Source organism: Eubalaena glacialis, chromosome 9 (genome assembly GCF_028564815.1).
Source record: "Eubalaena glacialis isolate mEubGla1 chromosome 9, mEubGla1.1.hap2.+ XY, whole genome shotgun sequence".
NCBI classification, from domain to species: domain Eukaryota; kingdom Metazoa; phylum Chordata; class Mammalia; order Artiodactyla; family Balaenidae; genus Eubalaena; species Eubalaena glacialis.
The window spans coordinates 32,637,149-32,664,770 of record NC_083724.1 but is presented as its reverse complement, the minus strand read 5'-3'; the positions used below and the strand labels follow the sequence as shown (position 1 = coordinate 32,664,770).

Here is a 27,622-nt window from a genome sequence, read left to right as displayed (position 1 = left end):
GGAATGTAAAATCATTCACTTAGCCACTATGGAAAATCTTTTTGGCAGTTCCTCAAAAAGTTAAACATAGAATTACCATATGACCCAGCAAGCCCACTCCTAGGTATATACCCCAAAGAACTGAAAACAGATATACAGACAAATACGTTTACAGGCATGTTCAGAGCAGCACTATTCACAGTAGTCAAAGGGTGGAAATAACACGAATATCCATCAATGGATACATGTACAAACGCACTGTGGTATGCATACAATTATTTAGCCACGAAAAGGAATGAAGTACTGATACATGCTACAATCTGGATGAACCTTGAAAACATCATGCTAAGTGAAAGAAGCCAGACACAAAGGACTACATATTGTATGATTCCATTGATATGAAATGTCTAGAATAGCCAAATCCAGAGAGACAGAAAATAAATTAGTGGTTACCCCTGGTTGGGGAGAGGGGGGGATAGAGAGTGACTGCTTAATGGGTAGGGGGTTTCCTTTTGGGGTGATAAATGTTTCAGAACTAGATAGAGAGAGTGTGGTTGCTTAACATTGTGAATGTAATAAACGCCACTGGGTTGTTGACTTTAAAGTGGTTATTTTTTTTTTTTTTTAAACATCTTTATTGGAGTATAATTGCTTTACAATGGTGTGTTAGTTTCTGCTTTATAACAAAGTGAATCAGTTATACATACACATATGTTCCCATATCTCTTCCCTCTTGCATCTCCCTCCCTCCCACCCTCCCTATCCCACCCCTCTAGGTGGACACAAAGCACCGAGCTGATCTCCCTGTGCTATGGGGTTGCTTCCCACTAGCTATCTATTTTACGTTTGGTAGTGTATATATGTCCATGCCATAAAGTGGTTATTTTTATGTTATGTGAATTTCACTTCGATTAGGACAAGAGAAAGTTCAGCAGCCCTCTGTGCCCTTCTGAGCTTGGAATCTTCCCAATGGATACAGGGCAAAAGAAACACCTTGCCCTCATCCTTGTGGGGGCACGATGAAAGGTGCCTTGTCCTAGAGTTGCATCTGTCGTGCATTCATTCATCCGCGCACAAATTCCCACTTAGCGCGCAGTGTCTGAACCAGGTCCTGGGCTGCAGAGGCTACAGTCTCTGCCCTCGAGGTGCGCAGCCTAGGGGGAGACATCCCGCAAATTAAAAAACAAAACAAAACACAACTCCGTGATGAACCCAGCCAAGGAGGGTTGTCTACTCAAGTAGCAGGGTGTCCCGAAAGAAAAGGGGCCTTTCTCAGGGGGTTTGGACTGGGCTAATTCGCGTCCATGGCCGCCAAATACCTTGCGACAAATAACATTCTTTTGTTGTTATGGAAATGAAACAGTTTTTCAAGTCCTTCAGGAGCTCGTCCGCAAAGGTGGGAAGAGGGAACTCAATCAGCACAAGAATGTCAGCCAGGAGGGAGAGAGGTGGATAGGCGGGGGACCCCCTGCGCCCCGCCCCGAACCTCGGGGGAGGCCCGCGACCAGGGGTGGGGGAGGTGGGGACTGCGCGGGGCCGCGCTCCCGCCCTCCTCAGCGCCTGCGGACCCGCAGGCGGCGGGCGGCCCGCGAGGGGGCGGCGGCTCCCGGGCTTTGTGGCCGCTGCGCGCGCGGTGGGGCCTGACCGGCCGGGGGCGCGCCGCCGCCGCCCGGCGCTCCGGAGCCCGCGGCCCTCCCGGCCGCCCAGCCTGCGAGAGGAGCCGAGGCCGCCCGCGCTCGCATCTCGCCGGCCCCTCCCCCGATCGCCGTGGCCGCTGCGCCGCCGCTGCAGGTAGGAGGCTGGCCCGCCGGGCGGGCCGCAGCGAGGCGGGGGCGCGGGCGAGGGTCAGGCGGGAGGCGCGGGCCAGACGTGCGGGGGCCGCGCGGCCGGCAGGGCGGGCTTCCGGCCCAGGCGCCACGACCCCTGCGCCGCAGGCCCGGCTGCCACCTCCGCGCGCCGCGATGGGACTCGGTGAGTGGGGCCGGCCTGCGGCGTACAAAGCCCCAGGGCGCGGACCTCAGGGAGATTCAGCGTCGCACCCGGGGTCGGGGGACTCTGGACTCCGGGAGTGGAGGAGCCGCTTGGGAGGAATCCAAATGACTCGCAGTGCCGGGGTCTCCCCATCCTGGGGTCCCCACTGTATGCCGGGCACTGTGCTCGCGCTTTTCCATACTCGTCTCCTTTAAGACCCCTTGTGTCCCTTACAGGGGTGTAATGGGAGGGGTCCCTCACTCAGAGGCTGAGGGCCGAACATCACATCGGTGCCCGCCTGACCTTGGGAAATCTCCTTTGCTCCGAGCCTTGGCTTCTGCTTCTGTAAATGGGGGTGAGATGGGGGGAGGAATGGTGGCAGGGGAGTGCGTGGTGTAATGCCTACCCCCAGGTGCTATTGTGAGAGATAATGTACGTAAATGATCATAACTAAATATTGAGCACTTTCTATATACCAGGCCCTAGGTACCAAACAGTTGGCATGAGTTATCTAATAAGTCATCACACTGGCTCTGTGATGTAGCTACTGTAAATTGCACGAGTAATTTTTATTTAGGAGTAGGAAATACAGAAAATTTAGTCTCCCTATTCTGATTCAGGAGATTGGGTGCTTCTTAGGTATGGTAACATTTAAGATCACAGATGTTCCTGCAATGTCAGGAGAGTGGTTATAGGATATATTTGTTACGCATTTAAAACCGGGAGGTAGGATAATATCAGGGCCAGGGGTGTGCATTTTAGTATGTCAGATAAGTCAATTGTGTTACCAAGGAAATTGTTGAATATTAATTCAAAAACATAGTTCCTGAGTTAGGACTGAGGACTGCTAGGGGAGTTTGGGGCCAGAGAGACAAGGGGTGGACAGGGAGGAGAAGGGAGGATTCTGAAGCTCTGGAAGAGGATATGGAGGAAGGGACCAGCGTCTACCACCCCAGCAGTTTTCTGGACCAGGATTCCATCCTGCCCTTAGAGACCAGGCATCCTGTCTGGGAGGAGAGAGGGGGGAGGGATCCTGGGGTGAGATCGGTGGATTGTCTCTTCTTATTCCCAGGACACCCCAAAAGTATTCAGATGGGTTGAGCGCCAGGTGACGGGGCCTCCTAAAATGTCATGGTCGCTTCTCATGATTCTTGAAATTCTTTTACTATGTTTGAGGCGATTGGGATGCTCAACAACCCTGAAGATCGGTAAGATGCTTAAAATATCAGTACAAAGGCTGAACTGATGTAATGAAGGAGTGTGTTTGAATACAGTTCCCTTGGTTAGAGAAGCAGTGGGCCTGAGGAGATTATTTTGGGGTTCAGTTTGAAATGGGGAGAACTGGAAGGCTTTGGACCCTGAAGAAGGAAGAGAAAGGCAGGAAGGCCCAGGCATTGCACCCAGGGGCAGGGGGTAGAAGGAGAGCTGAGGACCCACAACACCATCTGAAGAACACCCACCCGGCCCGCTAGTGCTCAGCTACCCAGAAGGCACCCCTTCCTCTCCCGACTGTGACCGTGTCTTACTTGAGTGTTGTTTAAGGTCGGGGCTGAACTCAGGCTGACTCTTCTCCTGAGTGAGCAGGAAAGGCTTCTTAGAGAAGGGTTGTTTTAAAACCAGGACTTGAAGGAGGGGGTGTTTGGGCACATAGTGATGGTGAAAGTAGGGAGCCGTGTGCCTAGTAAAAAGAGCAGTTGCTTTGGAGAGACAGACAGTGGGAGGTTCGAATCCTAGGTCTGCTATTTCTCTGCCATGTAATTTTTTGGTGAGTATTAAAGAATGTTTTTTCAAATGCCTGGTAGGGAGCTCAACAAGAACTAGGACCTTTTTCCCTGTCCATGGTGACAGTTGTTTAATGCTTGTCTGCTGAGCACCAGTCTTATGCTGAGTCATATGCTTCATGCTGGGGAGAGAGATGAGTCAGAAATTATGTGTTTCCCTTAGGAATTTCCCAGCCTAGTGAGGGAGATGGACACAATGAGCAAATCACAGAAAATATGGGAAGTACAATCATATACAGCTGGCAGTGAGCTCAGAGAAGAGTAACTCATTCATTCTGGATAGAATACTCAGGGCTAATCTACCTCTTTAACAAGATTTAACAAGATGAGACGTTATCACAGAGGTTTTGAATGCTACACAAATTCCTAACTTCTATCTTTTTTACCTCTGTCTTGTCTTTGCCCCGATATCCTCTCTCTTAAAAAAAAATCTAGTTGCAGTGCGTACGTAGTTTGTAAGCTGCCTCAAACTCATTTTAGGAGGAAGCGGTTATAAATAAAATAAACATAATAGCCTGGGTATTAGTTGAGGAAGGCTTCACAAAAATTTCATGAGAGTTGGACCTTGAGGGTTAAAGATGAGCCCTTGGTGGATCTTGGGGTAAAGAATTCCAGCCAGAGGAGGCCCCATGTCCAGAGGCATGAGAACACAGTAGGTTCAAGGGCACGAAGGTGATTTTGGTCTGGCCGGGTTGAAACATACATGGAAAGGGTGGTTTGGGGTGGGGTGGAGGGGGCACTGTAATTGGGGCCAAGTCTGGAAAGGCCTTGAATGCCTTGTGAGCAGTTTGGACTTTATTGCTTAGGCAGTGGGGGAGATGTCAGAGGTTTACACGCAGGACTGTGGCATCATCACTGTGTTTAAGGAAGATCCCTCTGGTGGCTGTGTGGAAGAGGAGCTGGAAGTTTGGGAGATCATTTTGGGAGACTAGGGCTGACCTTGGACATAGGCAATGAGGATGGGAGCAGAGAGAAGAGATATTGAGGTAAAATGTGTAGTAGTGGTAAATGTGATGAGTGGTTCCATGTGATTGAAGAGCACGCTGAGATTTCTGCTTTGAGCCAAGTTAATGTGGCTGAAATTATCAGAAATCGGGAGGTCTGGGGATAGAGGAATAATTCATTTGCTTTTGGAGATTTCTGAGGTACCCATAATGGACAGCTAGATAGAGGTGGCTAGGAGACAATTGGAAATGTGTGTGGTGCTGAGGAGAGAAGATGGGGCTGGAGAGAGGTTCTCCCTGACACCCCTACTTTCTTTTTTTTAGAGAGAAGGATTTTTTATTTATTTTTATTTATTTATTTATTTATTTTGGCTGTGTTGGGTCTTCGTTTCGTGCGAGGGCTTTCTCCAGTTGCGGCAAGCGGGGGCTACTCTTCATCGCGGTGCGCGGGCCTCTCACTATCGCGGCCTCTCTTGTTGCGGGGCACAGGCTCCAGACGCGCAGGCTCAGTAGTTGTGACTCACGGGCCTAGTTGCTCCGCGGCATGTGGGATCTTCCCAGACCAGGGCTCGAACCCGTGTCCCCTGCATTGGCAGGCAGACTCTCAACCACTGCGCCACCAGGGAAGCCCCCTACTTTCTTTTGAACAAACACCGAGAGTCAACTGTGTGCTCAAGATACAAGTAAAATGTAGTTCGGTGCCTCAGGAGCTCAGATAGAGGAGCCCCTCGAGGGTATGGATAGATTGCAATACAGAGTAATTCTGAGGGCTGCAGGAAAAGATAAATACTTGAGACCCTGGGCCCAAAGATTTGAGAGCCGTTGATGCTGAAGTGGTGGGCCTAGAGGAGAGAGTCCTCACAGACAAGAAGCAGGCTGGAGCAGGAACACCTACATAAGGGGACTTTTCTGTATTGTAAAAGCACTTTCTGTGGAGGGTACTTTAATAATGACTCCAAGGGAATTTCAGGGAGACTGGGATGGGGGTGGGGAGATGGTTTAGGAAGGAGCGGTGGGGGAGGGGAAGGAAGGGGTCAGGACCTTTAAGAACCTGCCTCTGGTTCACAGAGGGAACTGTGAGGGAGGGGGGACGGGAGGGCGGAGCTCTTGCCTTAAACACAAGGCTGGTTCTGCTCACAGTCACCCTCAGACACAGATGGTAAAAATAAACACTTCCCAGTTACTTGGCTGCCTGGAGTAGGTGGCGAAGGGAAAGGGGAAGGAGAGCCCTGGAGGAAGCAAGTTTAGTGCTAGGTTTAGACTGGAAGCTCCCCTAAGGGAAAGAAAGACGACGGAGAGGGCACAGGTGAGTGGCCATCCTGAGTAGACAGGTCTGAACACGTGAGAGCAGGTACACGGCAAGGTGTGCACAGGGACAGTAATGTCTGACTATTCTTACCTCTGCCTCAAATGAAATCATGAAGGCATCATAGCTGTAGAAATTTGTTGTATCATGTTGTAAAAAATTTGGCATACAACAGTATTTACAAGAAGAAGCCAGGAAATGATTTTTGTTATGAGAAATCCTTTATAGAAGAAGAAATTTAAGATAGTAGAACATCTAGATATAATTAGTAAAAAAATGCGAATGGCGAGCAGGTTAGTTTCAGCGTATATTCCACAAATATTTATGGAGTACCTACTGTATACCAGGTGGTCTTCAAGGAGCTGGGGCTACAGTAGTGAAAGAGAGATCCCATCACCTGCTTTAGATGTTTCACTTGGAACTACTTAACCTATAGAGTTAAACCTGGGCGTGGGCCTTAAATCCTCTGAAGTGCTGAGATCACTTTATTCTGTGGCAGTGTTCTCTTTCTTTGGCTAGTAGCTCCACTAGCCTCATAAATAATCAGAAAATACCATCTATGCGTCTTTGGCAGAGAACTGTGGAAATTAGGTTGCAGAAAAACCATTGTAGCAGCAGTGCTAGTATGGACTGCCAGCACCGGATGGGGCTTTAGAGAACACCCATTGCAGCTTTATTTTTTAGAGACGAGGAATCAACAGTCAGGGAGGAAAGGGGACTTGCCTGACGTCACAGAGTGAGTGTTAGAGTTGAGAGCAGTGCCCTTGAGTTTTCAGTTGGGATAGTGGGGAAGGCTTGAGGGTACCTAGCAAAAGGGCATCTTGATGACGGGAGGGTTGCAGAGAAGAGATGTGGGGGGAGGGGTTGAAAACAAATAATGAAGCTTCGCTTTTAGGCCCTCCTCTGTTACTGGGACCCCAGGAACCCCCGTAGTTTGCTCTAAGCCTAAGTTTCCTCATCTGTAAAATGAGAGGATTGGACTGAAGTCCTTTTTTAGTTATAACATGTTAGGATCTATGTTGTTTCCAAAAAAAGTTGTTTGGGGGATGCTGAGTCAGGAGATAGAGTCAACAGACCAGGATAGGAAATAGGCTCTCATCTCTTTAGAGCAAACTGATCACCCATAACCTGTGGCCAGGCCTCCCTTCAGGGATTGGCTGCCACATTTCCTGCAGCTTACTCACCAATTCTGTATTTGTTCCTTCTTTCAGTCTTTCCAAAGTGGCCCTGCTTTGTTCTAATGCTAATTCTATTTCCAGTCTATTCTGATAGGAATTAATGTCCTTATTCTAGATCCCACCCAATCCTGGAGTAACATCCCTGGGCACATCTCTGTTACTGTGCTTATCACACTGCCTTGTCACCAGCCCATCCACAGTACACTGTGTTGTGATATGTCTTCACTGGACTGTGGTCTCCTGGATCTTAAGGAATACCGCTCCCTCCGGTGCCTGCGCATGTAGGTGCTCTAGGTGCTTGTTTAATCCTCCTGTATCCTCTTTGCCTCTACTTTCTCTTGATCCCCCACTGTAGTGCGGACACACACACGTCCTGGTCATTTCTCACTTTGAAACAGTCCCTGGCATGCACCGCCTCCTTTCCATTAACATCACCACCACTCAGAATCCAGGTCCTTTCTTATCAATTATTTATCTGAATGATCTCCTTCAGCTCTCTCTGTTCATATCCTATACATTCTTAAAGATCTAGCTCAAATGTCCTCTTGTTCATGAAGAGTGCAAATTAACATCGTCTCTCCTCTGAACACCCAGGGTGCTTTGTCCTCTGTTATGGTGTCCATTTCATTGTACCTCTCCTTTTGGTTGTCAGTTTCTGCATGCCAATGCTCCTTCAGCTTGTCTTTGTATCTCCCACATACTCTAGGACAGTACTGAGCCTTTGGCAGGAGTCCATTACATATTTGTTGAATTGTGTGTCTATGAATAAAAAAGCCAATAAGTATTTGAGTATATACTGTATTTAGACCACTATTCTACTTTTGGAAGCAGTTCAGTGTGGGTGAGAGGGGTGCAAAGAACTAAAATTTATTGAAGATCTAGTCTGTGCTTCTTTACTCCCATTGCAGGACAGTTGTGTAGAGAGAATAAAGCAGAGTAAGGAGTATTAACCCTGTTTTACAGATGAAGCATTAGAGGTTAATTGACTTGCCCAAAGTCACACAGCTAGGTGAGTGCTGAATTCAGGATTTGAGCCCAGGTTCTCTGCATCCACTGTCTTGGTTATTTCACTTCACTTTAAGAGCAGTAGTGCATTAATATCCTAATATCTGTCTGAGGTCTCAGTGTCACAGATTTTTAGTCATGGTTCCCATCCTGAGTATTGACTTCAAAGAACTCCCTTTTCTACAAACAGCAGTAGAAGTAAAATCTGGCCCACTTTCTCTGGTCTTTGCTCAAATTTTAGGACTTAGTTTGACCCTTGGTGGACTTAAAATATCATTAGATGGTGTGTTAGTCAGCTTGGCTTGCCATAATAAAAGACCACAGACTGGGAGGCTTAAACAACAGAAATTTATTTCTCACAGTTCTGGAAGCTAAGAAGTCCAGATCAAGGTGCCGGCGAGGTAGGTTTCATTCTGAGGGCTCTTCTCTTGGCTTGTAGGTGGCTGCCATCTCTCTGTGTGCTCACATGGCCTCTTTGTAAGCCCTGGGGTTAGTGGGGGGAGGGGCAAGCTCTCTGTTGTCTTTTCTTCTAAGGGCACTAATCCTCTTGAACCAGGGCCCCATCCTTAGGACCACATTTAATCTTACTTCCTTCCTTAAAAGCCTAATCTCCAAATACAGTCACCCTGGGAGTTAGGGTTGCAGCAAATGAATTTTTTGGGGGGGGAGGATACAAACATTCAGTCCCCTAATAGATGGATTTTTAAGGTGCATATTAAATGTACTTATTACAATCTTCTGGTGGTTTAGTCAATGTTAGTGTTTTGGGAATTGTGCTGATTATTTCCTCTTTGTTCTTTTATGGTATTGGAATCCTGCTATTTTATTTAGTCTTGTCTATGGGTCTTTGCTTAGCCCAAGAGGAACTTCCATTGCATTTGGATTTTGCTATTTTATTTGACCATTTTTACTTTAATGCAGCTTTTTGGTGTACTGATTGTTTTACCATGTATGATACTCATTCTGTGCATGGTAGACAGTTTTATGACTATATCAAAATACATTCATTCATTAAATTTTGCTGAGGGCCCACTGTGGGGTCTCTGGGCTGCTTGTCCTACAACCACGCATAAGAACGGGTAGCACTCTGTCTAGCAGAACAGCAGACAAAAAAGATGATTCGTACAGAGGGGAATTGGGGGGAAGGGAAGGGCAGTTTCTAATAAAGGCTAATGTAGCCTTGTTGTGTTGTCATCTATAACCAGTTATGGACGTTCCTAAGCAGTTTTCAGCTATAATGTGCTTTCTAGCCTCGAAGTTTCTATTAATAAGCTTCTCTTGGAGATCTCTTTCTTTGGGAAGTGTTTGTTTACTTAGGACTGTCAGGTGCTCAAGCAGAATGTCAGCATCCAGTTCCCCTGAGGTGTGGACCATTTTAAAGCTCCATATTATTGCTACAGTTACTTTTCAAATATACATTCTTAGCAGATCAACAGTGGAAATTATTTCAGAACCCTAGTTAGAGTGAGAGGGGTGCACCTGGGTTGGGATGGGGAGCTGTGGACCCTAGGTTTGAGACCTAGGAGGGGGGAGGTGATGGGAGTGGGGAAGGGAGGGGAGGAGCCAACAAATGGAGATGAGGGAAGCAGGCACAGCTCTTCCTAGGTTGTCCCTGCTGACAATCAGATTGCTAACTGATATGTAATTTGAGCTGGGGCACTAGAGGCTGCCACTAGGTCTGAAAGAAGAGGGCTAAGCAGATCAGAGAGCAGCCTGGGAATGGAGTCAGACCTGGGTTTGAATCCTAGTGCTGCTACTATTTGTGTGATCACCGGCAAGTTACTGAGCCTCACTTTTCTGATCCGGGAAATAGGAATAATAATTGGTTTAGTGGGGATAAACAGCCTGCTTCAGGAGGCTGTTGGGGATCCATAGGGGACCTTTGGGGTACACTGTCTCACACCAGAATCCCTTTATAGCCCGGCAGGATGCAACCACATGGCCGAGGGAGGCCTGCTGTTCTACAAAATTAAGCAAAGTAAATTGGTAACTTGGATTTACTTAGCTAGTGATTAAATAATAGTTTAATTAATAGGCTATTAATGGTCCCCAGGTGTTGGTAATTCTGAGTATTTGCTTTTGAGAGCAGTTGTGTAATTTCTTCTGGTATTTCTGGTACTTTCATAAAGTTTTGTGGGTTTTTTTTTTTTGGTTTTTGTTTTTTTTTAACAGTGTAACAAATGATGCTCTCAGGGGCTATTTTTGGGAAGATTAAATGATATAGTGCATATTAAGCAGTTAGTATTGTGTCAAACTCACAGTAAAGGCTCAATAAAAATTATCTGCTATTGTAATGATTGCTCTTATTAGAGACTCAACTGGCCACACTTAGGTTAAGATCCTTATGAATTTAGACTCCCCCCCCCCAGCCCACCACCACCTGGTGGCAGTTAGTGGTACTGCACACATTGTGAGGAAGAATTATTAAATTGCTTGGAACTAATTCCATGTAGTTTCATTTCCACTAAGTATCAAAGGGACTTTGTTCAGGCAGAGTATGGGTTATTTGCCGAGAGCTGCAATTCATATATCACTAAACAATGAAGGGACATTTTTTCACCTCCACAGTTGGCATAGATTTAAAAAATGTTAACAGCAGAAGTCAATGAAGTGGGCATGTCAATTAGTACACCATTTCTGGAGGGCAGATGGTGATGGAACAAAAGTCTTGAGTATTTTTATCTTTTGTGGCAACCATTCCTCTTCTGGGAATTTATCTTGAAATAATCAAGGATAGAAAAAAATATTTATTTAAAAAGAAAAAACATATAATGTATAAAATAGCATTACCTTTAATAGAATGAAACAGGGAACAATCTCTTTTTCATTTTTGAATCAGATTCCCAATCCTTATAGCAGTGATTCTTAAAAAGAGTGGGTAGACATCTTCTGGGGGCAGAAGAATTGGGATGGGCTTCAGATCAGAATCTGCTCTGGGGGCTGTGTAGTTTAAGAACATTCAGTATACCTATTGATTCCATAATAAAAACTATAGAACATAAAGTTGAACGTAGTCATCTTGGCAGATAGAGATCATATAGAAGAGATATATTATAGGTAGGGTGTGTTAATAAATTTCAGTTTGGGAACACTGATTTATAGGAAATAGGAGTATTGATGAAGGCAAAAATTAATTTTGGACCTTTGGGGAAGAAGGGGCCTGGATTGGATCATTGTAGGAACATCAGAGCAACGTGACTGAAGCGTAGGCCTGATAATTTAGGGGTACAGGGACACATCTCCAAAGATAAATTCCCCCTCATTTCTCTTTGCCCAAGACCTGAGGGCCAAACCACCTTTGACTTGTCTAAATCTCTCAGTTTCTGATACTGATGTGTCCATGATGAATGTGAGGTACCTTGTATCTGGAGACACTGATCACACTAACCTTAACTTTTGGGAGGAGGTGGTACATAGTGGGGGACCCTGACCAGGCTCTGTTGCCCCCATGTAAAGCCTACATTCCTTGGCCTCTATTTCAAGGCTCTCTGATCTGGCTGGGTCCCCTCCAGCCTCAGATCTAACAGATTTCAGTTATTTACAACTATAGTAACCCGTCCCCAGGCATAGTAGGTGAAGAGCTGACTTGTAATGGTGTGATTTTAAATCAGTGTACCATAAACTTAAAAGTCACAGCCTCCCCCCACCCCCCAGCTTTGTATTGTGGAACTTTTCAAACGTGCACAAAGATCAAGAGAATAATTTAATGAATCTTTGTGTACCCATCACCCTTGTTCAAATGTCCCATTTTTGGCCAGTGGGACTCCTTTCAAGTTAGTTTCTAATTCTTTCAAGACAGGTTGGTCAGTTTTTTTTGTTTGTTTTAATTAATTAATTTATTTATTTTTTGCTGTGTTGGGTCTTCGTTGGTGTGTGTGGGCCTTCTCCAGTTGCGGTGAGCGGGGGCTACTCTTCGTTGCGGTGCGGTGGCCTCTCCCGCTGCAGAGCACGGGCTCCAGGCACATGGGCCTCAGTAGTTGTGGCTTGCGGGCTCTAGAGTACGGGCCCAGCAGTTGTGGCGCATGGGCCCAGTTGCTCCGCGGTATGTGGGATCCTCCCGGACCAGGGCTCGAACCTGTGCCCCCTGCATTGGCAGGCGGATTCCCAACCACTGCGCCACCAGGGAAGCCCAGTTGGTCAGTTTTAATGGACTGTATCATCAGTATCTTGATGCTTGCCTGTTATTCTGAAAAATCAGAGGCTTAGAGAATGTAAGGAGGACTGGGCGTGTGGGCCCTTTCCACAAAGGGGACATGCAACGCTTGCTTTATTGCTGCATTCTCTGTTGCTTAGCGACATTCTTGCCATAATGTAACTGAGAGATTAATTTTGTAGGAAGTTTCCTGTGATTAAAAGATGTGGAAAACTGTGTGGTCATAAAACACACATAGGTTCAGTGGAATAAGACATTTATTAAGCATTTATTGTGTGAAAGATGCTGGCTCAGCACTGGGGAGGATGGCAAGATGACCTAGGGAGTCATGGTTGAGTAATTTGGAGTCACCCAAGGTGAGAGCTCAAGAGATAGTTGTGAAATGATACTAAGAATACCAGGCTATTCAAACTCACAGAAGCAGAGAGTAGAACAGTGCTTACTGGGGGCTGGAGATGGGGGAGTGGGGGAAACGGGGAGATGTTGGTCAAAGGGTACAAAGTGCAGTTATGTAGGATGAATAAGTCTAGAGATCTAGTGTACGGGAGTGATGACTGTAGCTAATAATACTGTATTGAATAGTGGAAATATGATGAGACTAGATTTTAGGCGCTCTCATCACGCATATAAAAGGTAACTATGTGAGGAGATATGTTATTTAGCTTGTTTGTAGTAATCATTTCACTATGTATGTTAAATATATACAATTTTTATTAAAAATATAAAAAGGTATGTAGACTGTAATAATGATAAGGGAGAAAATGTAATGTCATTTCACATTTTTAAAATAATATAAAATTGGTAACTTTTACTATAATATGTGAACAAAGACGTTAAATGAATATGCATTAAAAAATGGCTATTATTTGGTGTGTTTTAAAAAAAGATTACCAAACTATCAGGGCAGTCCAGGTTCTTGACTTCTGAAGTCACCATCTTTGTGATCTTGTACAATCCATTTCACCTTACTGGCCCTTAGTTTAGTTCCCTCAATTGAAAAGAGGGATAAGGAAAATGTGGTATATAGGTACACAAAGGAATGTTATTCAACCACAAAAAGAAGGATAGCCTGCCATATACGACAGCAGGGATGGACCTTGAGGGTGTTATGCTAAGTGAAATAAGTCAGACAGAGAAAGACAAATACTGTATGATCTCACATGTATGTGGAATCTAAAAAAAAAAAAAAAGAAGAAGAAGAAGAAGAAAAAAGAAAAAGAACTCATAGATACAGAACAGATTGGTAGTTGCCAGAGATGGGGAGTGGGGGGGGCCAACATGGGTAAAGGTGGTCAAAAGGTACAAATTTCCAGTTATAATGTAAGTAAGTCCTGGGATGTAATATACAGCATGGCGACTATAGTTAATGGTATTATATTGTATATTTGAAAGTTGCTAAGAGAATAGACCTTAAAAGAAAAAAATTGTAACTGTGTGGTGATGGATGTCAACTAGATTTATTGTGGTGATCATTTCCATATGTGTGTATGTGTGTATATATATATATAAATAAATAAAATCGTTATGTTGTATACCTGAAACCAATGTAATGTTACATGTCAACTATATCTCAATTTTAAAAATCCATTAATTGGTAAATGGATATAGACTGTGCTACATCTATAAAATGGAATATCATTTGGTAATAACAAGGAATGAAGTATTGATACATGCTACAACATAGACAGACCTTGAAAACATTATGCTAAGTGAAAGAAACAAGTCACAAAAGACCTCATATTGAATTATTCCATTTATATGAAATGTCCAGGAAAAAAAAAAAAAGAGGCACTGGACTCAAGCTCTCAAGTGCTTACACTTCTGAAATTATATTAATTATTTACACAGAACTGTACACTTTTAAAAGTGGCCCACCATTGTAAAGCAATTATACTCCAATAAAGATATTTAAAAAACAGAAAAATAAATAAAATAAAATAAAAGTGGCCCTTAGACCTTAAGGATCACAGACTCCAAGCCCTCATTTTAAAGGTAAAGAAACTGAGGTTCTTCTAAGAGCATGGACCTAACGAAGGTCACAGACATAGTGATGGAAATATCAGATCTTCTGGGGTGATTTCTGGATGATTCTGAAATCTTGGTAGTAGTTACATTATCTGTTGTATTAGATCACACAGTGGCTTCTCTTGTCTTCAGCTGTGACAAAACTTTGAGAGACCTGTTTAGTTTAAAAGCTGCCTAACATTATGAATTTGGGGAATTATCTGTTCCTTAATATTAAGCAGAGATAAATGAACACATTAGAGTTCCACATAGATGTTCAACTTTTTTTTTTGCTGTTCTGTACCAGATAATCACAAAATGGTCAAGACCTACAGCAAAGGTCCTACCTGAAAATCTACTTTTAAGTAAAAACCCCATTCCTTGTAATCTTCTGAATGTTTTCTTGAGAATACCACAATTCAACATGAGTGGAAAAGAAAGTACCGTATTTCAGACCAGGGAATCAAGTCAGGGATAGAGCTTGAGTGATTCGCTGACTTGTTTATTGCTGGAGTTGGTACTGATTGTTTCAAACTTCCTGTTCCAGGATAGCTAACAGCCAGGAGAAACGTAGTGGAAAATGCAAAACAACGAAATCATAAAACCTGCCAAATACTTCTCAGAATTGGAAAAGAGCATCCTGCTGGCTTTAGTAGAAAAGTACAAGTATGTGCTGGAGTGTAAGAAAAGCGACGCGCGAACTATTGCCCTCAAGCAGCGTACCTGGCAGGCGCTCGCCCATGAATACAACTCGCAGCCCAGCGTGTCGCTGCGGGATTTCAAACAGCTGAAGAAGTGCTGGGAGAACATCAAGGCTCGGACCAAAAAGATTATGGCCCATGAAAGGAGAGAGAAAGTGAAACGGAGCGTCAGCCCCCTTCTGAGCACCCACGTCCTGGGGAAGGAGAAGATCGCCAACATGCTGCCCGAGCAGCTGTACTTCCTGCAGAGCCCTCCCGAGGAGGAGCCCGAGTACCATGCTGATGCCGCCACCCAAGGTATCGGTGCCTGACGCCCGCTTGCATATTCTCCTTGGGTACCTGTTTGACATTGTGATTTTCAAGTCCTTCATTTTGAGGGAATTTAGAAAAAAGAAACTTTCATATCAAACTTGACTTTCTCAATACAAAATTTCCCAATTAGATAGGACATTCAAGTCGTACATAAAAACAGAAGCTCTTATCTCCTTGTGTCTCTCTTAGAGAGATCTCACTTATCTCTGTTATTACTTAAGAAGGAAAAATAAGGGGCTACATTAATATAGTTATTAATGAAGTATCTTAGTTGCTTATCTCAATCTATCTCAAATATATTAAAGAGAACTGGAGGATTTATATTCATTCACTCTATCGTATTTTTTTTCAAAAAATAGTTTTTGAGGACCTATTATGTGCAAAGCTCTGCATTAAGTTACTCAAAATGCCACATTAAGAAAGTGAACTATTTCAAACTTAGGAAAAGTACAGAGACTAATATAGCAAACACCCATTTAGCAGTCACCCAGATTAAAAACCAGCATTTCTACCCATTATAATATTGTGATCTATAGTTTTGGTTTGTGCATTCTAGGAAACTTGAGAAATTCTGGGAAAAAATCATTTTAGTTTTAATATACTTCCACTGAAAAGAGAAAAATGTCATACTTAATTCTTGGGGAAGGAAAAGAATGTCATGTAATCAAGGCTGTAGCGATAGTGTGTCATGGCTTTAAAAAGTTGGAATTAAGGGGCTTATTGAAATGTCTGCCAGGCAAGGGCAGCGTGAGGATGCATATAGATAAATTGCCAATAATTCCTGCCTCTTTTAAGATAGGAATGACCAGTTTATATAAAGATTGATTGCAGTTTGCAGAAAATATACTTGAAGCAGAGGAAGATTTCTGGGAAGGCCAGAGGGCTGTTCATAACGTGCTCCGAGGACCCAGGAAGCAAGCATTTGCCTAGGAAAATCCGATCCTTGGCTTGCAGGATGAGAAATTCACTTATTAGTGTCCCCAGAGTAAATTGAGCTCTGAGGGACTGGTTAATTAAAAGTCACAAGAAATTGTCTAAAACCAAGAATGTTATCCGTATAGAGTGGAAAAGATAATAACCAAGTGAACAGAATACATGTTTTTGATTAGCACTTTTTTTTTTCCTGTCGGCAGATCATCCTGGGAAGCTAAATTATGATCAAATGTTTGTTTTCTGATCATTTGGCCAAGGTTAAGCCTAGGGAGCCAGTTGGGCAACCATAGTGGTGAATGTCAAGAAACTCATGTATTGTTTCTCAGGGTAGGAACCCTGTGTCTGAGTTTTGATTCTTGAGCTCCCCAGCCAGGGCAGCTCCCAGAAGAGAGTGTTGATATTGACACTGCCAGCTCTCTCTCACCCCTCCTTGTTGCTGCTTCTGTGGTGGAGGGGGCCCGCTGCTAATTGAGTGTCCTTGCTTTGGAGATGTTTATAGCTTCAGCCTGTTCCTCTCCATTATGCTGGCCTTGGAGCGATTGCGTTGTCTGTGAGGCAGTGAAAGGAATGGTGCTGGGGGAGGGAGGGGGGTGAATCAACAGGGCTGCTTTTCAAATTGCTCATATTCCGTGGGAGATGTTGCCGAGGAAGATGCTGGTGTGGACTGCATGCAGTTTACTTTGCAAATCTGTGATCTGGATGATTGCGTATTGATTTCATAGACTTATTTTAACGGGACAGTCTTATTTCCCCATTTTCAAATTCTAGGGTAGGATCTAGAAAGTCCATTCCACAGATTTTTTTCTCTTGCTTTTTAGAGGAAAGAATGTAGTTCATTTACTCATAAAAACAATTTCTAAATTTCCAGCAAGAAGGCAATAAATATGGATTCTCAGTGTCCTTCCTGCAGTGACATTTGCTAGAGACTCACTTGTAAAAGAGATTTATTTTAAATTGGATCTTTGTACATACATGACACATGAGACTTCTCTTTGCTGGTGATTATTGAAGTACAGCCATATGCTTCCTGGTTCCTGTTTCCAGGTCACATCTGGAGGGCAGTGGAGAAGCATGCTTCTTTGTCAGTCGGGAACTGTGTCCAAAGTATCTGTAAACTCTAGTAGTTAAGGTACTGGAACGCTTTCCATACATTTAAACAGCTTTGAGGTTACCTCACTCATTTTGCATTTCAACTTAGTTTTAAGAAAGAAAAAGAAAGCTGGAATTGTTAATCATCCCTTCTGGGTCTTGCTGGGGAAGAGGTTGAAAACCTGCTATAGGGTTATGGCTCACATTCCACTGTGTGTATTTTGACACACATGGACTCTGTGTGTGTGTGCGTGTGTTCAGTTATTATCTCTACTAACTTTATCTCTACTATCTCTCTGTCTCTACTGTGCTGTCCAGTACAGTAGCCACAAGCCACATGAGGCTGGTAAGCACTTGAAATGTGGGGAGACTGAATTGAGATGTGCTATAAATGTACACACTATATCTCAAAGATTTAGTACCAAAAAAGAATGTATCAATAAAATATCTTACTAATAACGTTTATGTTGATTAAATGTTGAAATGATAATACTCTAGATATATTGGATCAAAAATATATTACTTAAATTAATTTTACCTCTTTTTACTTCTTTAATGTGCCTATGAGAAAAATTTTTAATTACATATGTATCTCATATTACATTTCTATCGGCCAGCTCTGTCCAAACACCTTACAGAGTGCCTGTGACAGAATTAGGTGCTGAAAGATTTGTTGGCATTTGTTAAACAGGAAGGAGCCTGGCAGATTCCACTAGAGGCCTCCCTCCAACTGTTTCTTGTGTGAGATGGCTTCAGCTGTGTCATCTTTTTTTTTTTTTTTTTTTTTTTCAGATTCTTCAATAATCTAATGTTCTATGCCCTTAAGGCTGTTAGACCTTAAGGTATCCGGGTCTGGTTATGTCCCAGTGATAACAGAGGGCCTGTTGCATGATGTATGCCAAATACACAGTAAAATCCAGAAATTCCAAGTGCTTCTTCATTTGAACCTATTTGGCTTCTCTCCTTTGTAACAGGGGTTTGATTTTCCCAATAATGAATGACTTAAAATAAGGTGATTAAAAATTCCACAGAGTCTCAAGATAGTGAACAAACACTATTTTAAAATGCCCTCTGAGCCTCAGTTTCCCCTTCTGTAAAACGAAGGAGTTGGGTTTGAGTTAGTTTTGCAGACCATACCACGGATGGGTGAACTAAATTTGCTGTCACAATCCCCAGCAGTGCGGAAGTGAGGGGAACCCAGCTGCAAATGTGGATGTGAGAGTGGGGTGGAGGGTTGAGCCAGGGCAGCAAATGGCTGGAAAACTGGCCTTCAAGAGGTCAATGTCAGCTTTGAACTTTCAAGCCTCAAAAGTATGTCTTTGTCTTTTGATCTGATGATTTGGTCTAATATGATTGTCTCTCATTCCAGTGTATGTACTCACTGTAGATTTATGTACAGAGCTAAATATCCCATTTATTCATGTATAAACCATAATAAAACCAGTCAGATATTTCCCCTCATCAGCAGATCTTGCATTGGAAAAGGAAAACAAATATACAAATTTCAGCAACCTCAGAAATTTCATTAAACCTGCATAGAGGCATAGTTCATTTTAGAGTTCAATTATACGTTCAAGGAATCAGTTCCTATCATAAAGACAACTACTGTAATGTCTGTGCCGTGCAAAATTATCCCCATTTATTGTGGTTCAACTGCAGGCTCTACTGCCTCTGGTGAAGGCGCTCAGCAAGTTCTTTTCACAAATAACACCCTTCAGGACGGCCCCTTCCTGTTTTACACAGCATTGTCTCAGAACTTGTGGCCAAAGTAATTCAAAAGCAAGCCAACGAGAAACAGGGAGTCCTGAGGCCAGTGGTACTAAACTCACAGGCCAGAAGGGGACCCTGTGACCTCTCCAGGAGCTGCCCATTCATAAGCTGACAAAATGTAACCTCTAAATACAGAATTCCAATTATCAAAAACAGCTGTGTCATCTTGATCACCATCCCCTGCATGCATATTCTTAGCTTTGTCAATGACTTGCTCGAAATGTACATCTGTAGTTGAACACAGTAGTCTTAAAATTTAACATTTAGGAATGTATTTGTAAAAAACCAGTATTTTCCCTTTAAATATATTAAAACAATTTATACCCTGTAGATTTATGATCTGTGATAATTTGCCTTTGACACTTATCTTCCATTATCTTTGGGGAAGAGGTTTGCAGAACAAACTAAGGGAGCCAACAAAATTTGCTAGGGGTGGTCGGGAGGGAAGGATGGCCAAATGTCAAATACACTTAGGAAAACTAAGCTTTCAGTAGTACTCAAATATCTTGAGAGAACTTACACTTAATTCATATGCTCTTATTTCTTTACTATAAAGCTATAATCCAGTAACACAGACATAGGTATGCAAAGCTATATTAAATAATGCAAACATTTCTTAATAATTTCCATTATTATCACTGTTTAGTCCAATCCTATTCTTTTGGGGTGGGAACTCCAGTAGAGGGGACTGACTTATATTTTTACCAGTCATGGCACACTAGCATCATTGGTCTGGAAAAGCCCTTTTTTTGTGTGTTACTTACACATTTATTACTTTTTTATCCCCATTCACCACTTTCATTCTTTTCTCCTGCACCTTAATCATTCTAAGGTGCTTGTGTATTCTCTCACATGTTCTTGAAAGCATGCGTTGGTGTTTGTGCATATATTTTAAATTTACATGGATTAAAAATTGTGCAGTAGATACCATTCCTTTTCCTTTTGCTGCTTTTCACTTAGAATGTTTTAAATATCTATTCCCATTGCAGTGTGTCAGTCTAAGTTGTTTCTTTTAGTTGATGGATAATATTCCGTAGTATGCATTCCCCACATCTTATTTATCCGTGTTCCCAGTCCGTCCTGTTTCCTTTGTTCTGCTAAGAAGAGCTGAGCTTCGGCCTGTACACAGTTTGCTTCCCATCCTTTTACTGCCTTAGTAGGTTTTCCCGATGAGCTTAAACGTACTCAAATTGCCCAAGTGGAAGAACACCCACTTGACTGTGTTCTTTGCTCCCAGGAAAGCTTTTAGGCCTTCCTATCCATTTTGCACAAGATCGAATTGTTTTCTACTTCCGGTGGCTTTGTTTTACCTGGGAGAGATATTACATGGTGTGTGTTTGCAGAAGGTTGCCATGCCCAGGATAGTCTTTCTCTAATTAAGAGGAGATTCTCCCCATCTGAACACTAGCTTCCATTCATTGGAGCTAATATTTGTGTGAAAGTTAATTACTCCATTGAGCTTCTCTAGTTTTAAGCCCCAGCTTCTGCCAGAGTCTTAAGAGGCCTGGCTTTTTAAATTTAAAATGCGTTTGTTAGCACACATTTAAACTAAAAAAATTAGTTTTAAAGTAGAGTCATTTCTCTGCTCCTGGATATAAACATGCTGTCTTCATGTTCACAACTCTAGAGAGAAATTTGGAGATCAGAATTTAGGATATACACGCATATTCTTAATAATAGATGGTTTTGTAGTTGATACAACTTGGAGATTGCATTTTAAGGTACATAAGTGATCAGCTGAGCAAGTGACGCAGTGAGAGGCCAGGTGTTGTAGTAGCTGAGCTTGGATTTTGGAGTTGTGCAGACCTGGATTGGAGTCCTGGTTCTTTGAACTAGCCAAACGACTTTAGATGTTGTGTTTGGTTTTCTATACTGATACCTCCCTCAGAGGGTTGCTGTAAGGATTAAATGAGGTAATGCTGCAAAGCACTAGCCTAATGCCTGGTTAGCTACTCAGAAAATGGTAGCTGCCGTCGTCATCGTCATCACCATCACCATCATCAAAAGGCTCCTAAAGCCAAGAATTACTGAGATAAAAATGAGCATTTGGAAATTGGGAGAGATGAGTAGCATTGTCAGGGCATGAACTTTAAAGGCTCAGAGGAGTATTCAGAACTATCCTCTGGAATGAAATCAAAGAGAAAAGAGGCTAAAGGTACCAAAACACATCTAATGTGTCCAGTCTTCTTTGAAGACAGTTTCAGATCTGAGACTAGAAAGGAAACGGATGAGGTAATCCTCTTTGCATCTGATCCCATCTGAGGGATCCTATTCTCAGTGCCAAGCCTTTCCTGTTCCTTTGTCCTGTGCCTCAGCTCTCCACTCAGAACACTGTTGTTTCTACACAGTTGTGCTGTGTTGAGAGGGATGTGACCTACTGCAGCCAATTCATCCTGCACACGCTTCTTATATGCCTAGCAGTGTGTCAGGCCCTGTTCTGGGTCCTCCAGGAGGATGAACTAGAGGCAGTCTCTGTCTTCAAAGTAATCAGAGACCTGAAGGGGAGGTAGTTAAACCGCCAGTTTTAACAAGTGCTCTGCCAGAGGTAGGCTTAGGAACCAGTGGGAGCATGAAGCAAGGACATCTAATTGAGGCTATAGCTGCTGGATTTGGGAAAGATTCCTAGGGAGACATTTTCATTATCTCTGGATGACAGAGAGGTCCTTTTAACCTTCTCTTTCAAAAGTAAGGTTTTTACCTTTTCTTTTATCTTAATTAGGGACTAGTTATGGTTGTTACCTAACCCCTTGGAGTGAAATAATCTAAATAAACAGTAGCCATTTTCCTTTTATTAACAGACTGTTATGAGTTAGGTTTCCCCCAGTAGCTGTTAACATTCCCAGCATCCCATCTTCTGGAATAATGGAGTGGATGTAATAATGTAATCAACTCTGTTAATAAATTGATATTATTTTTCTCCAAGGAGATGATTCTCATTATTGGAAATATAAAGCTTCCCAAGAAGGCATTGGAGTCACAGCTAGAAGACTCCATGGGTTAGTGGGGTTAGTTGTTTCCTTATTGAAACTTCCTAATTGACACTTGTATCATTGCCCAATAAAAATACTAGTGCAAACATGGCACCACCAAACGTGGCATCCTTTTGTATCCATAAGCTCTTTTCCCCTTTTGTTCAAAGCTTCAGCCCATAAATATTCACTAGGCATCCACTAGGTACCAAGCAAAATAATTGGTGCCCAAGGATAAAAGATATGATTAAGGCATGGTCCCCAAATAATACTAGAATGTGTTAAGTGCTGTAACAGAAGAGTATGTACAGAGAAAGGAGAGGGCTGAGGTTTCACAGCAAGTGGCATTGATCCTGAATGAAGTAGGGGTTATGCGGGAGGTTGAAAGGGGAAACTGGAGTAAGAGTGTGTGTTTGAGTAAGGGAGTGGGGACAAATAGTGAACCCAACTTTAGCTGAAGGGGCAGTGAGACAGAATTATGGGGAAAAAATAAAGATTGTGGTAGGATTGGAGGGTACACAGGGTAATTTGAAGAGTAAGGCAAGGAAGATAAAGGAAGGTCGGAACCAGATTATGAGGGTTACTTAGGGTGGATTGAAAACAGAACCAAAGATAGGAACCCCAGGGGAACATTTAAGTGTGAGTCCTGACAGGAGACTTAAAGAGCAATCAGAAAGGAGGCTGTAGAAAACTTAGGAGAGAGCGATGGTTCAGAAGCTAATAGAGGAAAGAAATGTCAAGAAGGATTGTCAAGTGCTAGGGAGAAGTTACATACAAGGGACGTTGGAAAGTGTCTTTGGGATCTGAATATTGACCCCCAGATGGCAGTGCTAGAGGCAACAGCCAGATGTAGGAGGCTGAAGAGAAGTCTGAGGAAGTTAAGCCAGGGCGTGTAGGCTCATCTTTCAAGGAAGAACCTTTGTTAAGATGGCTATCCTGGGTAAGGGTTAAGACCTGTGACCAGGACCCACAGCAAAGGTGCCCTTGTGGAGACTGAACTTCAGTGTTCGTGGCTGAATGAGAATCGGAGAGGGAGATAGACTGCGGGAGAACTTAATCTGAAAACCCACTGCTGGCCTCGTACTGTGGTCTTCTGCTCCGTGGGAGTCGTGCACATGTCATGTTAGGATTTATATCCACATAGCCAGGTCTCCAATTCTTGATAAGCACAATCTCTGACCACTGTTCCCGTAGTTCGAAGTGCCAGAAATGACATAATGAAACCCTTTATCGTTACTTCTTCAGGGAAAATTGCTCTCGATTTATGGGTTTTTGAGAAGTCAGGTGGGGCAGGGGTACCTGTGAACATGCAGACCAGAGCAGATGCTACTTCAGATCATCCTGTCGTGGGGGACCCTGTCATTTGAAATAGGATTGATTTACTCTCTGCCTGTAAAATCTTTGAACATGTTTTCTGCTACTGTTTTTCAGAATCATTTGCTGTTTCAAATAGAGAACTGTGCGATGATGAGAAAGAGTTCATACATTTCCCAGTATGTGAGGGGACCTCTCAACCTGAACCCTCGTGTTCAGCTGTCAGAATAACAGCCAATAAAAACTACAGGAGCAAAACCTCTCAGGAAGGTGCTTTAAAAAAGATGCATGAGGAAGAACACCATCAACAAATGTCCATCTTACAGCTGCAGCTGATACAGATGAATGAGGTGCATGTGGCCAAAATCCAGCAGCTAGAGCGAGAGTGTGAGATGGCAGAGGAGGAACACAGGATAAAAATGGAAGTTCTCAATAAAAAGAAGATGTATTGGGAAAGAAAACTGCAAACTTTTACCAAGGAATGGCCTGTTTCCTCATTTAACCGGCCCTTTCCCAATTCACCCTAAGACGGTGGGGTGTGGCTCCCTTGTAATTAATCTGTGTTGGCAAAGAAGGTCTGGAACACGAACTTGCGGTCGGTAGCCTGTCACAGAGCTACAACTAGGAAGATGAGAGTGGTAGTAGTCACTTATTTAAGAATACATTCAGGTAAACAGCTGCACCCTATGTACCCCTGAAGTGGCAAAGAAGCTGTTAGAGTCTTCTGAAAATTATCACTATGAGTGCTATCATTCTGAATGTAATGTCTCTTGATTAGAATTCATACACGAACCATGTGTGAGTGTTGTTGTTGTATTTTTTTAATCAAATGCAAGTGTGACTATAAAGGAGTGTGGCTGGGTTTTGTGGGGTTTTTTTTTTTTTTTTTAAATAGACGTCAGACCTTGTCTATCCAAATGAATGCCCTCCCATTGAAAGTGGCTGTCCTGGGAGGACACACGTTTCTCCAGTGGTAATGCTGTTACTCAGAATTTGCTAGAGGTCTTTTGGAGCCTCCACAAGAGCTATAGCACACTTTTCATTTTTTCAGTGTCATCTTTGGAGCGTGGATTTTCTGTTTTTAAACGGCCGAACATAATGGAAGGCTGTTTTCTAATGTGGCTCATAGGCTGCCTTTTAAGGCCTTCCTTTCCCCAAAGAGGAGCTCCAAATAATGTCTCCAGCAGGTGTAGCTTTGTTGGAACTAAGGATGTGACTACTTTGAGGGAGAAACGTTCGTTTAGAGCTCTACATTCTGTCATGCTTGTTTTATTAAAAGACAAGACTTGTGATTGTATAGTCACACTGTGTATGTTTTTTAAAGGTGCTGCCCGCCTCCACTGTGCTACAGTTTTTAGCTTCCTGCTGTAGTTTCCTACCGACTTTGTACTACTGAGTAAATGGTTGCCCTTGTTTTTAATCTCTAGCCGCCTAAGGAAAGGCCCTTCCCTCGCCATGCTCCTGGTGCTAGCTAATAGTGATGCTACATAGTCTGCATAGTCTGCAGTTAGTATTGAGCTTTTTCAGAATCCATTACCAATGTATTTGGAAATGTGGATTGATAAATGGATATTTTGACTGAGCTGTGATATAACTTCTCCTGTAGCCTAGTGAGAAAAACAGTCTTGGGAGTTGGGCATAACAGTAGCTGGAAGAAGCAAAGTGACAGTTAAGTGCCAAGGCAGGTCAGCAATTTCTGAGAATGAAAGTTCAAGGCCATGTGGTGGGGAAGGAGCAGTATGTGTGACAGAGGCCATATAGGGAGTGCAGGACGAGGAGTCAGGGCTTGAATTCTGAGCTCGGCTCTGTCTCAAGTGCTATGTGACCTTAAGTTACTCCATTTAGTCTTTGGCCCTGGTGTTTCCTGTCTATAAAACAGGAGAGTTGGTCTAGATGATGGTTAGAATCTGCTACAACTCCTTGACTGTGATGTGATCTGCACAGTCTTGGATGAGTACTGCTAACATCATAGTTGTCCGGAGGGCGTGGGTCAACAGGGAGAGTTTACTGCAGTGGCTAAGCTTCCTTCCTTTCATAATTTTGGAATTTGGGTCCCGGGGTCTGTAAGTTCAATAAAGTACATGTATACTAATACATGCACTGCATAAAACTTAAGTGGATATCAATTTATTTTATATACTGATCATATTTTAAATATCTTAGAGGAACTGGTTATTTGAAGGAACCCTGTGAAGACTAGTCTTCTTTCAAAGGAAGGATGCTTTTGTAAGGATTTGTGTTCTTAATTTAGTTTTTACCAAATGGACCCTTTAGAGAAGCAGCATCTGGAAAAAGTCCCAAGCTTAACCGATTTATGGGAGACAGATTAGGGCAGGGAGTGGCAGGTCCTCAACACAGATGATGTGAACTGAGAAAAGTTTGCCTTTGCTTCACCTATTGAGCCATCTGGAAATCTTAATATGCAGATTCTGGTGGGGGGGGCCTGAGATTGTGCATTTCTCACAAGCTCCCAGGTTATGCCAGGTCTGCCTGTCTGGCCACCACAGTTCTGTGTAGCAAGGTTTTAGAGGACCCTGTGAAGCTTTTACCTATTCTCAAAAAAAACAAACAAACAAAAAAACAACCCATTGGGTTAGGTACATTTTTGTGTACAGTATTGTGCCGGATATTATTCCTCTCCCAGAGTTACCACCTAATCACACAAATAACAATGTAGAACAACACAAAAAATGCTCACACACATAATGGAACTATAAAAGCATCGAACTAATTCCTAACTGAACAAATAAAGGATATTTAAACCAGCAGGCTAAAGCACCTTGTTCTACTGTTAATGGTATTTATGAGTTTATAACAGTTTTCAACCTTGAGTATGCATTAGAAACAGTATTTTATAAAAAATTAGTCCCGCTGGGTCCCACTCCCAGGGGATTCTCATTCAGTTTACCTGGGTTGAGGCCTGGTCCTCTATATTTTTTGGAAGCTTTACAGGGGGTGATGATGCCCAATTGGGATTGAGAACCACTGGTGTAGAGTTCACAAATGTGTCTCATTTGGTCCTTAGTCATGTGAAGTCCTGCAGAAGTGAGGAAATGATGCTCAGAGAAGAACCACCTGCACCAGGCTGAAAGCTAGTGAACAGCAAAGCAGAACCTCAGTCCTAGGTCTCTAGACTCGAAAACAAATAGCCCCACCTGCCTCCCCCCACCCCATCCCTCAAAGCTATATCGTGGATTTGCTTTATCCTGAGAGCCAGATCACATCTACAGGATACTTGTAATGCTTCCACTCATGAACAGGTACATCCCAATTCATTCCACTTTTGAGTAGTTCCTTACCTGAGGTGGAAATGCAATAATCATTTCTTGGTAGGTGCTGTAGAGAATTGACTGATAAATACTAAGACACAGTTCACCATCCCCTGACCTGCCAAATCACGGATACAGCCCAGTAGGGGATGTAAGGCTTGTACACAGCTATCATGTACTTGATCAGGCACGTCTTCTAGAGCATTTGAAGCTCAGCAGAGAGCGAAGAGACTTGAAGGAAAGCTTGGAGGAGGTGGCATTTGAGCTAAATCTTTAGAGTTGGTATTTTGGTAGGTGCAGATTCAGAAAGGAGAGGAACTTCACTAGATGCAAGGTCCTGTTGAAGATTCAAGACGGTGAGACACATAATTGGGAGGACATGGGGGAATTTCCAAATTGGGCAGTAACATGATCAAAACTGTGCTCCAGGAGGAAGATTAGAAGATGGAATTGAGTTTAGAGAAGACTGGAGTCCAGGAGATGAGGTAGGAGGGTTTGGTTAGGATGAGATGATAGGAGGACCTAGTAAGAAATGAGGGAGACCAACGTGAAGGGCGTTGCCGAAGTGGAATCAGTCAGGCTTGGCAGCCCGTTGCTTTTGTTGGAGGGGATGGGTAAAGTTTTAAAGCTAGATGCTGGAAAGAATGATGCTGATTGAAATAAAGAACGGATGCATTTCTGGCTGACGTATCCTAGGAGAGGCCTAGACATGAACTAGTGCAGTTGCTCCCACCCACTCAGCCTCAGACACCAGCACCTCCTCCCATCTCCTCTTTGGCTGTCACCTCTTTGCTCTGACTTCTGCCTCTTCAGCCTCCTGTGCTGCCTCTTGCACCTGTTCATCTGACGTTTTAACCCCTCCCTGCTGGGTCCTTGTCCCCCGACTCAATTTGGTGCTCCCTCTGCCATCAGTACCTCCATTGCAGCTGGTGGTGCATCAGTTA

General features: G+C 43.3%; 1 protein-coding gene across 2 annotated transcripts; it reads left to right on the top strand.

Moving 5' to 3' along the window:
• The first annotated feature begins 1,675 nt into the window (after positions 1-1,675).
• MSANTD3 (Myb/SANT DNA binding domain containing 3) lies at positions 1,676-26,127 on the top strand. 2 transcript variants are annotated; one of them, XM_061200176.1, is made up of 3 exons: positions 1,676-1,770; positions 14,869-15,319; positions 23,527-26,127. In XM_061200176.1, the coding sequence occupies exons 2-3, from the start codon at positions 14,902-14,904 to the stop codon at positions 23,934-23,936; spliced, it is 828 nt and encodes a 275-aa protein (XP_061056159.1). In that variant the 5' UTR covers positions 1,676-1,770; positions 14,869-14,901; the 3' UTR covers positions 23,937-26,127. The 2 variants fall into 2 exon arrangements, with proteins under 2 accessions (XP_061056159.1, XP_061056160.1); XM_061200177.1 differs by lacking the exon at positions 1,676-1,770 and adding an exon at positions 1,875-1,950.
• The last annotated feature ends 1,495 nt before the right edge of the window (positions 26,128-27,622 follow it).

Excerpts from the sequence above, each read along its gene's own strand:
- MSANTD3 (XM_061200176.1), top strand. The coding sequence starts at position 14,902 with ATGCAAAACAACGAAATCATAAAACCTGCCAAATACTTCTCAGAATTG. Across the intron at positions 15,320-23,526 it reads TGCTGATGCCGCCACCCAAG|AATCATTTGCTGTTTCAAAT; the intron begins GTATCGGTGCCT and ends ACTGTTTTTCAG.